Source organism: Alternaria incomplexa (genome assembly GCF_024043165.1).
Source record: "Alternaria incomplexa strain BMP 0042 chromosome Unknown scaffold_2, whole genome shotgun sequence".
In the NCBI taxonomy this organism is placed as follows: domain Eukaryota; kingdom Fungi; phylum Ascomycota; class Dothideomycetes; order Pleosporales; family Pleosporaceae; genus Alternaria; species Alternaria incomplexa.
The window spans coordinates 164,658-179,490 of record NW_026249851.1 but is presented as its reverse complement, the minus strand read 5'-3'; the positions used below and the strand labels follow the sequence as shown (position 1 = coordinate 179,490).

Sequence of the window (14,833 nt, the reverse complement as noted above, 5' to 3'; positions counted from 1 at the left end):
GGTGGGAGGATAATTGTGGCGGGTGCGGAGTGTCGCGGTCATACTCTCCAAAGATTTCGGCGTCGCGAAGTCTTGGCGGAGTTGCGGACTTTGCGGGCAAGAACCCCAATATCCACGACACGACCAATTGCGCCGCCCGACCTCGAACTATACCCTCGCTCTTCCCCTGGAACCCCCGCCGATGCGATAACACATCTGTATATATAAAGGAAATCACCGCCCGCCATGGGCCGCTACGACTTCCGCCCGATGCGGGTGCGCCAGACCGCGAAAGCCCTCTTCGACTCGAAACGAGAACCCAACCTCCCGCAATGGTACGACGTCGTCGGAAACATACCGCCGGGCGAGACGCTCGCCCGCCCAGTCCTACGCATACCCAAGATGCGGAAGGCGCGGAAAGCCAGCAAACTATTCCAACCACTCCCCATCGCATACCCAGAAGACAAGCTGCGTTCAGAGTTCTTCGGCGACCACCCATGGGAACTGGCACGGCCACGGCTAGTCGTAGAAGACAGCGGGAACGACTCCAAGAAATACGACTGGAGTAAGATTGTCCAGCCAGGGAAGCAATTAGACGGTGAAAGGTACCCAACCCGCCTCAACTACACCATACCGCATCACACCTATACTAACACCCCCCCAGCGTCGTCCAACGCCAAATGTGGCTAATGAAGCACGCCTCCCTCTCCAAAGCCTCCGCCTACGACCTCGCCCGCCGCGAATTCTACCAACACCGCCACCTCTCCGAAATCCGCCAACGCATCGCCAAAGAAGAAGCCCTGCACGTCGGCGCCTACTTCGGCAAAGGGCCCCTCGAAATCGGAATGGAGCTCGAAGACCGTACCTGGGAGAACTGGAAGGCGTGGGCTGCCCAGCAGATTGAGGACGAGCAGAGTATGCGCGCGCAGATGTTTAGTGGGCAGCAGGATGAGGGGTTGGGGGATGCCGCGGAGATGAGTACCGCGGAGTATGATGAGGCGGTGCAGGAGATTCAGCCGTCTGCGCCGAATAATCCGCAGGGGATGAGGCCTATGGGGGGTGTGGCTGCGCATGCATAGTGGTTTGGGTTGCGGAGATGTTGTATATTTTGTGTAGATTACGATTACGATCGGGACAATTCAATGGATATGAGACAAGCCCTGTCTGGACGAGGGGAATATGTGGGTGTGAGGAGGATATCGACAGCATCGCGATGATGCTGATCATCATCAGTGTATCGATGACCGCGGCAGCATACAGGCTTTCAAGGTCAACAATCTCGATTCTCTCAAGGCATGACGGTGGTTTGCATCTTTTTCAGCTCATCCCTGCTTCCAAAGTGTATTTTGGCAAATCCCAGGCGGAGGAGTCATTCGTTTGTGGCAATCTTGTTTTTTTGACGAATACCAGGAAACAGCATGAGCTGTTGGACGAATGATTTTGAACATACGGTGCTAATCTCCAGATTTGAACTACAAAGAAGCAACGTAAAGAAAAAGTTTTATATCTCAACAGAGACGCAGCCGCGAGACATGTCTTTGAATGCTTGTTCTTTTGAGCGGCCAACTCGGATCTCATGTCATCGAACTTTGTAAATTCCGGGAAGCCGCAAGCACCATGGTTGGATTCTGTGTGAATTTTGGTCACTCCGAAGAGACGAACATCGCATGCCACACCTGTAGCTTTTGGAGAATGCGCCCTGACGGGTGGGATATAGGAATGAAAGATCCGGAAGGAAGAATAGAAGGTTTTATATCCCAAAGCTCCGGGCGGGAACAGACATCAAACTTCATAACCCAGTTTTTGATATCATACACCGGAGTGGATGTCTTCCGCCCGCCCATTTCGTTATGGTCATGTTGTTTTGGAACGATTATTTAAAGATTTGGCATTGAAGGCGAGACCGGAACGAGACATCGAGTTTTGGGAGGTCCTTTTTCAGACGGTCCTGCCAGAAAGAATGGCGTTTGTGCCGATAAGGATGTTTGGTTTGGCCCAAACATATGTAGGAGATCGCATGTTTTTGGAGGAAGAGGCTAACAACACCATGAAAAGATAGGTATTAAGTTTTGGTTTTTGGAAATAGAAAGTTTAAGGAAGGAGTAAGGCCCGAGAATGCATAGTATTTATACACTTTGCGATCAGGCTCGGCGGAGCGGAACATGCACTCTTTTTGCGCTGACTTTCAAAGACATGAATGGATTCCTTAATCATTTTAACTCCTTGGTGCTCCACAACGACACATAGTCCTTGGTAGTCGAGGGTTTGATACGTCCTGGAACTGTGCTGTCCGAACATGTATGGTATCTCTGTAGTTTTCTCGACATCAGATCTTCTTCAGTAGGAATTTCCGCGGGGCTCTCTTCCACATCCAAATATATCCTCAATTTCTTTGGTAGCTCGCAGCCATCCAAGATTAATGTGTGTACTTTTCGAAAGCCCGGAGAACACAGACATTTAAGCCTGCTTGGCTGTTTTTGAGATCGCTCGCCGAGGAGAGGGAAGTTGAGGAGGAGAGAAGCAATGAAGCGCTCCTATTATATATATGCCAGCAAACCCAGCATGCGACTCAAGTTATTGTTTTTTGGAACTCATGTAGCGATGCACTCAGTGTTTTGATACAAAATGCTGGAACCAGGACGTTCATGTTGCATTTCGCATCTGGTTTCTGTTTCAAGGAAGCCGGCAACTCCATGAGAGAACGGGACTGGAATTTTGGGTTAAAGAGTCGAGTAGAAAGGTGTAAAGGTTCTCGTCCAGCACAGGAAAACATTCATCATCCCAGCTCTCATTTTGGGCTCGATATCAGACAGCACATAAGCGCAGCCCCTCTCACTTTTTTTTTGAGAAAGTGAAGTTTTAAGGTAGTGGATAAGAGACAAGGAGTGACGCCGCAAGAAAGGCCTTTATTACTTCGCAGGTGAGGCTGTAGACTGCGCCGATACGAAAGCCGGCGTTCTGATGCCCATCGACCTTCTTCTTTTACAGAAGCATCGGTTGCGATCGCGTTGGCTTTTGGATATTGGCGGCGATCTCACCTCGGCCAGGAACTCATAAGTGTCCATTTCAAACTTTTTCGAAATTTTAACTCTTTTGGTATCTGCGAAGGGCAGCTTCCATGAAGATGAGATTATCTGTTTTCAGAAGGGGAGAGGAGGCTCAGACATCCTTCACAGCAGTCTGCTTTTTGGAATGAACGGGATATGATAAGTGGTAAGGAGAGAGCAGAGCAATCTTCAACGATATTTTTATATACGCTAGGAAAAGATGCCTGAGACTCCTTCTCATGAGTTGGAAAGTTGAAAGAAATGGAGTCGCTACTGGGCCACCGACATCAACCCAGACCCTCAGCGTTTATGATCAAACAAGGGCCTAGCAGAGATCATGTATTGTTGGGAATGTCTTTTAGGGCAGCAACCCTTCGCGGACACATCATTATGTTCTTCGCAGGTTTTTGAAGGCATGCAGCGTGAAGAATGGTGTTTTTGAGACCGTCCAAACCAGAAAGACATTAACTCTATCAAGTCCATGTTTTGGGTTATAAGATTGGAAGGTGAAGGTATCAGAAGATAGAGTGCTGGTGAGGAAGGTCTTTATATGCGACAATATCTTTGTAGGAAATAGCTGAAGATCGTAAGACAGAGATCACATGTCTTTTTCCTGGGCGCCTTTTGGAGTTGCGTTCCCAAGAACACATAAAGGCATTTTTCCTAACTATGAGGATTGCGATCTCCCTCATTTGATGAGGAGTACCTTTTGCGTATGTGGTGGTTATGTATTTCGGGAGTCATGAGTGGCTCGTCTCGCTCTGCGTCATGCATTTTTCCTAAGTTTTTGAAGCTGTGACACATGCAGAGTATCTGTACTTGTTTTGAAATCGTTGAAACCGGAAAACCATGGGCGTGTTCGGCCACGTTTTGGAATAGGGTACAATAAGATGTGGATAGAAGGAAGGAAGAATGTTGAGCAGAAAGAGGCCTTTATATGCGAGACAAGACGCTAGCACCACATTCCTGGGTCGCGGGGTTCATTGAAGCGCAACGACGCTCCGTTGGCTTCCAAGGTTGACATCGCTTACTTCCTCGCCTTTTTGAGCGAGCGCTCGCAATCCCAGTGTTTGCGAAAAGGCTCTTAGGCCGCTTGATGATTCCCATTCTCTCATCGATGCAGAGTGGTGTCTCGGTGTCGTGCTCATGCGTCGGCACTGACAACGCCATAGTGCGTCGTAGCTAAGCTTTCGATAAGTGCTGAACTGAATCTTATGCGTCAACCAATGACATCTGATGGTCATTAGCGCAGGATGTACGCCGGTCCCGCGGTTGGCCTGAAAGAGCGCCTGACGTCAGACCGAAACTACCCAGCGTCGCTCTAGAAAGAAGCCTCAACTTTCATGCCTTTCTTGTACAACACCATCATTTTCATTGCCACCAGAGAGCCTTTAAGATAACTCTCACGCCTCCCAAGAGATGCCACCCACCCTGACCCCCACGCCCTCCAAAACCCCAACAATATTCCTCCACCTCCCCCGCGAACTCCGCGACAAAATCTACACGCACGCCCTGTCCCTCCCCACCCCCATCGACATCGGTTCTATCTTCCCCTCCCCCGGCTACTGGCACGAGCCCTCTCCCCGTCCCCCAAAACCACCCACCCCCTCCCTCCTCCTCTCCAACAAACAAATTCACACCGAAGCCGCCTCTATCCTCTACGGCACCAACACCTTCAACTTCCCACATCCAGGCCAACTCCCCGCGTTTGAACGACAAATCGGTGCGGAGAATTGCAAAAGGGTGAAGAATGTGGAGATTTGGGTTCGGTATCCGGGTCCGGATGAGGTGGTGTTTGATGCGGGGGAGTTGGGGTTGGGGGAGTATGATAGTGTGCCTGAGCATTGGATGAAGGTTTTGGGGGAGAGTGGGATGACGGGGGTGAGAAGGTTGGTTGTGGAGGCGGTGATGATTAGGTGTGAGCCTGATAAGGTGCTTTCTGTGCTGCCTATGCCGGATGAGTTGAGAGATTGCTTTGTTGAGTTTCTGGGGAGGGGAGGGGGTGGAAGAGGAGGTGGGGCGCCGCGGTTGGAGTTGAAGGGGATACGGGAGGAGGAGAGGGGGAAGTTTCCGGAGGGGTGGGATGTTGTGGTTAGTCAGTGGGATTAGTATATGGACGCAGACGAAGAGGCGGAGGATGGGGACTAAACAATAACATTACTATTAGCACGACTACTTTATACATATCGTTGGCGATCGTGTCATCGCTCAGATCTTGCCAAGACCAGCGCCCTTCTTCACGATCTTCTCGACATCCTTGAGCTTAGTAAGCTTGTACTTGTAAGGCGCCTTGGTGAAGTTGCCAACTTGAGTAATATTGACAGTCGCCTTTCCAAAGTCGTTCTTTGCACCAAGGTTCGCGAAGCCGTCAATCTCGAAGTCGCCATCGGGGCTGGTGTTGGGACTGTCCTCTGGAATGACCAATCCGTATGTGCTGAGAGCCTCGCGTGTCTTACCCTTGAAGACGTTGCCTTCAACGAGAACCTGATTGTCGCTACGGGAGTGGATGGCTTGGTACAGGAAGTCGACGTAGAGGTTGTTGTAGATGTGTTGGTGGCCGAAACGACCGGCAGGGCCGCGGGTGCCCTCGTTGCGCCAGTAGTTGTGGTGGTAGGTGACGTGGAGGTGACCTTGATCAACATCCCTGAGCGCATCGCTGTTGCCAACGAGAGAGCTCTTCCAGTGATCGTGGAAGTAGTTCCATGAGACTGTGATCCAATCCGCGGCGCGGATGATGTCTACTTGGCCGTCGTACGCATCAGGGCCCAGAGCAGGGAAGTTGCCAGTAGTGAACTCGTTATGATCGATCCATACGCGGGTGCTGTTACGAATCGTCATGCAGTCGTCGTCAATCGCTGTGAACCCGATATTGCGAATGATGACATTGGTCTTGTTGAAGATGTTAAGACCCGAGCCAGTGATTTGAGCTCCCTTGCCCATTCCGATGAGAGACTTGTTCGACCCTACTTGAACTCTCGATGTGAGGTTGAAGTTGCCCTTGGCGTAAATGACTGTTGGCTCGCTGCCGTTTACAGCTTTGATGAACTCCGCGACCGTCCGAACAGTGACGCTCTTGCCATTCTTGCCAGCACCACCAGTGGTTGGTCCAATTGGGTTGTCCTTGGCGAAACCGACAAGGCTAAAGTCAGCCCCTGCAGGAGCTGCAGTCGCACATAGCGTGAGGGAAAGGAGTGATAGAATTGAGAGCTTCATCTTCAGGTAGAGGATGCAGATGGGTTTGCGTGATCTGATGCCGATCAACCAGCGACATCACTTACATTTTATATACTGCCATTTCCAGCGTCGGCAACCGGAGAACCAGAACACGACCATGCAGTCGGCATCCAGGCTTCGAGGCGTCCACCATTGCAATTCTTCCGGCAAAATGGCTGATGGCGCATTGTCGTACAGGCTCGAGAAACTCCCACTCGCGCAAGTGCATGCTGCGTCCATCACCGTGATGCTGTACTTCGTCTTGGCCCATCTTGGCGAACGTGCATTCCGCCCCAGGAACGGCAGCAGGTATTGCGCAACGTTAGACTGGTGGCTGCAGGTTGTGGTGTTGAGTGGTGGAAAGAGGCATCCCCAGATTTTCCCGTGGCTGGAAGGCTCGATCGCCTCTTCGGACGGCGGGGAAAATACGGGGGAATCGGCTTGGCGCGCAATTCCACCAGTACGGACCACGGTTCCCTGCTTGCTTATTTCGTTGCATCTTAACGTTCTGTCGCCGAAGCGTATTTCGAAACTGGTTTCTAGAAGCGAGATGAGCCATCGAAGCTGTCAGAACTCTCTCAGCATTGTAATGTCTGCGTGCGCTTGACTCGCTTGTTGCCGCCACCAAGATTGTTGCCTTGCCGCCCAGGCAAACATCGCATGTGAATCGGCGAAGACAACATACGGGCAAGTCAAATTGGCTGTTTCGCCATTCGATAGAAAGAGATCATCTGTCGAATGAGCGGTGCATTTCAACCGCCTTGGCTTTCTTATCGTGTACTAACGCTGTGGCAAGACCGAGGTTGTTCCAGAAGTCTCGAACAACGACTGTGCGACACCACTGTTTTGCGATGCCACAGGCTGCAAGCTTCTAGGAAGTGAAGCTGGCGAGGTAATCGTCCGTCCTTCACACGCGAAGTCTACACTGTCAGCACTTTGACAGCCTGGGATCAGGTATTCCTCCATGATGGTGCGACGATGCTTATCGAAACTTGGTGCTTGACAAAAGAGCGATAATGCGACAAAGCAGATCGTCGCGTTGGCGGATGGGATACAAGATTCTTTGTTGAAAGGTTTTCTGTTCGAGCACAAAGGCCAAGTATTGAGACCATCCTGCACAATATGAGGACCAGGAAGGTCTATTCAATCTCTCTGTACGTCCTCCGCATTCCGAGCGCATTCCGGTCTTTTCTTTAAGACGGCCAACTGGTATTCGTGGTAGAAGACGAGATATACACTTCCAACATTCACTCGAGACATGACCGAACAACAGCGCATGGAAGATGTCAATGGCGCGTACGAAATATTGGTCAAACCAATCTTGCGGACGCAGTATGATGGTTGTTATCAGTCCATACTGACGCAGTATGCTGAGCGTTTCAACCCAAGTAGACAAGGGTGGAGGCGGACGAAGAAGACTCCATGGACGGGATGGCCTGAAGGTCTCATCTTTCCGCGATGGAGGCCTTCGCCGCCGGGAGCTTGGCCTTTGGATTGTGCAACGAAGCAAGGGAGGCCATTGGGGCTAAATCGTTCTCATGAAGATCCGCCATCGCCGTCGATTATGAGCTCACAATGTGGTGTGTCAAACGAGAAACGATCGTCCCAAGATTCTCCACAGGATCGGGAGCCAGGAGGAACTACTGCTCACGACTTGCCTCAATCAGAGAAGGAGCGTCCAGGAGGGGATGATGACGCTTCCGAGCCTGGAAAATCGCACTGTATATTGCGCAACTTGCGCTACCTGGTTCCCCATCCGAGGAGGAAGAAAGTGGAGAAAGATAATGCGAGGCAACCACGACAACGCAACCAGGCAACTAGAACCACACACACGTTCAAGCGACCGTGGCCTTGGGTGCGACAGTCAGCACCGAGACGAAGATTGTTGAGGGAAGTATTGGAAGACGAGTATGGACGCACGATAGAACGGTTCCGGGACGACTTCTTCCGCTGTGAAAATCTCAGTATTTGACGGGGAAGATTATCAAGCGACAACAGATGGCGTCTCCGCCCAAAGAGCAGGCAGCCCCAATGACTGTGGGAGCCGAGGGGGAGGAAAGAAGAGAAGATCGTGATGAGAGAATCAAGCGCCGATTGAACGAATACCAGCGGAAGAGAATAGACCATACGACCAATTGGAATTAGAGTAGAGATGATCAATTGATGATGATCGCGTCTGAGTTCATTCGTGCAATGGCGAACGACCCTCTCCTGATATGTTATATCCGTGGAAAGATCGTCGTTCAGAATGACGATGACTGGTGCTCAAATCCAGTGCTCTTCGTCGAATTGGTTTTACTTGCCGCGTGTCTGGCCTGGTTGATGGCACGTGGGGCCAGATCATGTGAATCTAACATGTAGTGGTCGAGGCGCCGAATGGTGCAACTTGTGGCAAGCCGATCGTGCGATCCGCGGACTATATGCGGGTAGGTGGAGTGACCGATAAGAACTAAACTTCGGATCAAGATGTTGTGAGAGGCGAGGCATTCGGTAGGAAGCAAAACCTCTCGATCTCGGCGATGCCGCGACGCATTGTCATCAGAGACGAGGGTGCCCAGTAGAGGGTTCTAGTTCTGCATTGCCGGATTGGACAGCCCGGCCGCGGCATCCAACTGCATCTCCCCTGCATGTCTTGCAGTGACCCACTCCCAAGACCGCTGTCTTGGGTGAGCCCGGATTGGACACGGTCGATGGTCTGGATGGAATTGCATGTGCGAATGCGATGAAAGTCCGTAGATCTTGCAAAAGCCTCAACGCCTGGGACGCTGAAACAGTGTATCGCTTGCGATGTAGGCTTATCCACCTGTTGTTGGGTTGGTGGTACGATTGCCGCTCAGGTCCAGCGACCGAAACGCTCATAGCACCAATGAATTCGATCGCTGCAGTGCCATCCCACGTGCAACGATGGGATTGGGTAAGAATCATGCGGCAGTCTAACATCGATGTCAGTGGGGGTTCCAATGAAACCTCGGGTCGGTCATTGCAGCAACCCTAGGCTGGGTTGCCTCCGATGACCTGCACCTCAAAGTGTCAGAATTTTGCTCCCTGATAACTAGTTGGGTGTTAGTGAGTAAGCTAATTTGCCAGTGTGCTGGTAAGTAGTTTGGTATCGGGACCAACCGACAGTCCAGAAGACGGGTCTCGCATGGCAGGCTAGCGGAGACAGTTGCTTGATGCATGCAACCCCATCTGACGGGCCCTGTACTAGTCGGTCCAGGCATGGGGTACGGGACCAGGTTCAGTTCGAGCGTGTTGCATTCCTCGGAGAAGACGAGACAAGACTGATCAGGTAGGTCGGCGGCATACGCGTTGGATGTCATCGTGAGTGTTGATCAAGCGTCTAAAGACAAGCCACAAGATCATAAGGATGCACCCAAGCTTTCCAAGAGAGTCTTGAGTGCGAAGAAGCTCCAATCCTTCAAAGGTCAATCGGGGCGATGTTGGGAGAAGGCGTTCTGGCCGTGCCCCTTTTAGCGTCTTGGCGCAGCACGTGGGGTACATGATTGGACCGAACGTCCTCTCCTCGCGTTCCCTTCACCACACCAGATGCGCGGCAAGGATAACCCTCAAGACGCGTCAAGCCTGGTGGCGGCCTGGGCTCGCAAAGGCGCATTTTCACGAGTGAGTCTGCTGCTTACAGCGAAACGGCCGAAGGAAAGATTGCAAATCTGCGGGCGTGCCAGAACGGAATGATCTTACTGGTCCGTGGGTACCGTAGGTTTGGCATACAAGCATGATGCTCAGCACTCGGCGTAAGCTTGAGTGCAGGTATATAGCTTGGCCCTGCACCCTCTACCACTGATCTCCAGCTCCCACAGCCGTCTTTTCCGAACTCAAGCCTCGTCTAATCCTTTGACAAGTCTCGGCAAAGCTTCACAATGGCTCACAAGACAGCTGGCGGCAACGCCGCGTTCCACAACTTCAACAATGACTTCGCGGTATGGTAACACGGTCGACGTCTGAAGTAGTAGCCTTGCTGACTGTCCTTAGCATATTGAAGACCCTAATGAACGACGCCGGCTTGCACTGGCTGAGATCGACAAAGCGCCCTTTGGCTGGTACCATGTGCGCGCAATCTTGGTTGCAGGTACCGGTTTCTTCACGGATTCGTACGACATCTTCTGCGTGTCTCTCTTGACGATCATGTTGGGTATCGTTTACAAGCACGACAACAAGGGTGTTCTTCTCACACAACAAGACACAGCTATCAAGCTTGCAACATCAGCTGGTACCGTTCTTGGACAAGTCGGATTCGGTACACTGGCCGATATTGTTGGACGTAAGAAGATGTATGGTCTTGAGTTGATCCTGATCATCGTCGCCACACTCGCCCAGTCTCTCACTGGCCCTGGTCCCGGCACTTCAGTTGTCGGTCTGATCATCTTCTGGCGTGTATTGATGGGAATTGGTGAGTTTATTGTCAAATTACGAACTATCGCCTTGCTAATAGCTATCAGGTATCGGTGGTGACTACCCACTGTCTTCCATCATCACTTCTGAGTTCGCCACGACCAAATGGCGCGGCGCCATGATGGGTGCCGTCTTCGCCATGCAAGGTTTTGGTCAGCTCGGTGGTGCTCTGGTCATGCTTTGCCTCGTTGCCGGTTTCAAGGACACGCTTTCAGGCGCTAAGGGCTACGCAGACTGTGATGGTCAGTGCTCTATCGCAGTTGACAAGATGTGGCGTGCCCTTATCGGAATTGGCATCGTCCCAGCCTGCATCGCGCTCTACTACCGTCTTACCATTCCCGAGACTCCTCGCTACACGTTCGATGTCGCCCGTGACGTCGAGAAGGCCAACGCAGACACCAACCAGTACCTCTCTGGTAAGCATGGCAACGGCGACCCTGATGCGATCGCCCAAGTTGCCCAGACCCAGGCCACTGCTCAGCTTGAAGTTCCCAAGGCTTCTTTCGGCGACTTCTTTAGGTTCTACGGCAAGCTCCGCAACGGCAAGATTCTTTTCGGTACCGCAATGTCATGGCTCCTCCTCGATGTTGCATTCTACGGACTTGGCTTGAATTCATCGACTGTTCTCCAAGCTATCGGCTACGCCAACGGTGACAATCTGTATCTTAATCTACACAACCTTGCTGCCGGTAACGCTATCTTGGTGTGCGCTGGAGCTATTCCCGGATACTGGCTTGCGGTTGCGACTATTGATACTGTTGGACGCAAAACACTCCAACTCGCTGGTTTTACCATTCTCACCATCCTCTTCATTGTCTGGGTATGTATATGTTCCAATTTTATACATCGAAGGCACACACTAACTTTCACTTAGGGATTCGCCTACAGTCACCTCAGCCACCACGCCATGTTGGCCATCTACGTCCTCATCCAGCTCTTCTTCAACTGGGGTCCCAACACGACCACCTTCATCGTGCCTGGAGAGTGCTTCCCAACTCGCTACCGTTCCACATCTCACGGAATCTCTGCTGGCTCAGGCAAGATCGGCTCCATCATCGCTCAGGGAGCTATCTCTCCTCTTCGAACTCGGGGCGCTACAGCGACGAACAAGAACCCATGGTTGAACCACGTCATGCAAATCTTCTCAGCTTTCATGTTCTGTGGTATCTTCACTACCCTGCTGATCCCGGAGACCAAGCGCAGGACGCTCGAGGACCTGGCGCAAGACTGGGATATGGGTGATGAGTCCATCACTGGTACGGAGTACGCGCGCAAGGCGGAGAACCGCAGCAGCGACGAGGCTGGTACCACTGAGCTCAAGGCTTAGTTTGCGCTGTCGTTTCGCGCGTCACCCTTTCTTCTTCTTACAGGCTTTTGCCTCCATACCCGTCTTCATGTAGCATCGAGACCTAGACTGTAATGCATTCACTCATACTCCATCCAAAAGACCTGTCATCAGCTTCTCTCACCATTAATGGCAAGAGATGCTTGAATAGACAAAAAGACATGTGTCAATAAGTGCAGCTACCTAGCGCCTGTTCATGCGTAGAAACGTCCCCTAATAGGCTTTTTCACACCGTCCAATGCCGTACCAAAACTCAGATGCTCCACAGGCCGGCGTGATTCTGGACCACTTCGCCGGTCTACCTGAGCATCATACCAATCCTGAGGCATCTTCACCACGCCCCATGAGAGAAGACTCCTCGAAACGGCGAGCAAACCACTGTGCCCTTCTTCTTCGGCCATGGATACGGGCTCATAGCCTTCTCCTTTCCCATCCGTTTGCTCGACGATTGGGGCCTTGGCTAATGGCGAGACATGGCAGGCAGCCGCTATGGCCCGCGAGTCCGATCCAATGGGTGGCATGTGCCCGGGCAGTCGCAACAAGCCCAGAAGCCAGGGAACCTGGATGGCGGCGGTGGCCAGGGCCAACAGTCCTGCTAAGTATGTTGGAGATAAACTCCATTGTACATAAAAATCATCTGGTAGAGAGCTATAGCCATTCCAGCTGTCCGTACCGTTGGGATCAGAACCTAAGGTGTAATGTTAATGTCTGCGTGTTGCGTATAGGTGTGGCATTTTGTCGTGGTACATACTGCCCGTGTAGAGAGCCACAGACGAGCTCTCGGAAAGAAGGAAGTGCAGCACTGCACTGAGAATGATGAGAAGGATGCTGTATTTATAAGGGAGTTGGAGTCTATAAGTCTCAACCTGCTGACCTCTTGTAGAGCGCTAGTCAGCATGCTATTCTAATGTGTCAGGAAAGATTGAGAAGATACCTGGGCTGAGAGACCCGAAGAGGTCGGAATGACGTGGAAAATAGAGCCCATTCCTGGCTGAGTTGCAGGCGAGTCAATATGGAGTTGTACGCGAAATACCAGACTGAGAGTAAGAGCTGTGGAATATTGGCCAAAAGCACTGTCGTGATGAAGGGGACAGAGGAATTGGGTGGTCGGATCGTAGGATTAGCGCTAGTGAAGCCATTATAATATGGAGCGCTAGTGTAGTCTCTATAATATGGATCAGAGTAGTGCGTGCGATAGCCTGGAATGGGAACTCACATGTAGCGACTTTTCCTTATCGTTAGCATCTGAGCTTCTTTCCCTAGAACTGCAGCTGCACCCACGATGAAGGCAATAAAAAAGGCGTAGGTACATGCCCATGCCCTGCGCGAAATGGAGGATGCCCGTTTTGAAGACGTATACCTCCACAGTATCGTGCCACTATCACTAGCTCCGTGCGTCGACTGGTTCACCAGCATGTCCAGTCTGCCAGCGGTAGATTGGTCCGGATTCGAGATGAACGAAGATAATGCGTCTCCGGGTGTGACCAGGGGCTCCTGAAAACCTAGAACTAAGACGGTTATCACGCAGATGACCACCTTGACCAAACAAGCTAGCGTAACGGCCAAGAGAAGAGGGTTCGATATGCCCACTTCACAGGTGTCACCGTCTCGTGACTGCAATATGGCACTGTTGAAGAGCAGATGCAGAGGCAGCGACGTGATCAACAAGGTGACCCAAGCCACCGTTTTGGAAGGGGACAAACGTGTTGCGTTCCGCCATGATAGCACTCCAACGTCGACTGACCTTCCCTGCGCGTGCGAAACATCCACTTCTGCACGGGTTGGCGAGCTGAGTACCTGCGAGAAGAAACTGGACGACGCGAGGACCGCACTGGATATGCCGTTGACGAGTAGGTGGAGGATCATGTTGATAACATCCGATGTCGAGTAACCCGATCTCGATACACTGCACTGCGATCTGTGGAACAGGAAGGTGTTGCGCACCACGGCCGCTCGGTTGGTCTCAGGCCCACCGTGATTCGGTTTGTTTATTCGTGAGAGGTCCGTTTTGAGAATCGAAGCCACGGTGAAGCCGCATAGTAATAGTGTTAGGAGGGTCATCGCGCCGATGTTCAGGATGGCTAGTCTCCTCCATCCGGTTAGCGTGGGGAGGAGCTTCGGGAAGCAACGGTTTAGCCTGCCCATGATTGTACAAACACTAACGAGAGTGCAAAAACTGGGAGGATGAAGATAGGAAGCTGGGGACTTTTAGATCGTTATGTCTGAAAGACCTAAATAGCCACTGCCTTAGCTCCGCCATCTTGTGAGATGGTGGAGGCTATGTAGAATAAGTGTGGGGGCCAAATCAACGCGTAAGGCTGAAACTGACGCGGGGCGACTGCTCATCATCTACAGATCGCCGCATCTTGGAAAGGCTTACCCACGATTATGGAGGGAGAGCCATCTAAAGAGTGAAGTGGCTGCTCACTATAGTCGCGAGAACCAACCAATGATACCTGGCGTCAAGTCTGCTTTGATACTTCGTGATTACGCGCGCTGTAGTTGCGCGGAGGGAAGTGCATGTTCTGTAAGGGACTTGGGGCGACCACAATGGCGGGTGCAGAAAGGTATCCTGTTGCCCACCTACACCGATCGCAAAAATAGTTCCGATATCCTCTTGCTTCCACGTTGACGCGGTGATGCCTAAGGGTGTCGCTATCGTTCTTACGACGAACAAGGTGCGATACGCGCATGGAGATTGGCACTGTTTAAGAAGACTGGAGCGGTAGTCTGACGTACCTAGGTACTTGCGCGCGCGACGGTCGTGGTCGCGCAACGCCCTGCTGCTTGACCACACGCCGGAAGGGGGGGGGGGGGGGGGGGTTATAACAAACATATT

At 51.8% G+C, this 14,833-nt stretch overlaps 3 protein-coding genes across 3 annotated transcripts; 2 read left to right on the top strand and 1 right to left on the bottom strand.

Annotated features, from left to right (window-relative positions):
• Positions 1 to 225: 225 nt before the first annotated feature.
• Positions 226 to 1,058, top strand: RSM25 (mitochondrial ribosomal small subunit component; the record flags this gene model as incomplete). The annotated part of the gene is made up of 2 exons (XM_051431111.1): positions 226 to 584; positions 644 to 1,058. 2 exons carry the CDS (start codon positions 226 to 228, stop codon positions 1,056 to 1,058), a joined length of 774 nt encoding a protein of 257 aa, XP_051294245.1.
• A 4,176-nt stretch (positions 1,059 to 5,234) lies between these two features.
• On the bottom strand, positions 5,235 to 6,239 carry J4E90_001523 (uncharacterized protein; the record flags this gene model as incomplete). The annotated part of the gene is made up of 1 exon (XM_051431110.1): positions 5,235 to 6,239. One exon carries the CDS (start codon positions 6,237 to 6,239, stop codon positions 5,235 to 5,237), a length of 1,005 nt encoding a protein of 334 aa, XP_051294244.1.
• A 3,878-nt stretch (positions 6,240 to 10,117) lies between these two features.
• PHO5 (acid phosphatase pho5) lies at positions 10,118 to 11,976 on the top strand (the record flags this gene model as incomplete). The annotated part of the gene is made up of 4 exons (XM_051431109.1): positions 10,118 to 10,177; positions 10,230 to 10,647; positions 10,697 to 11,469; positions 11,524 to 11,976. 4 exons carry the CDS (start codon positions 10,118 to 10,120, stop codon positions 11,974 to 11,976), a joined length of 1,704 nt encoding a protein of 567 aa, XP_051294243.1.
• Between the last annotated feature and the right edge of the window lie 2,857 nt (positions 11,977 to 14,833).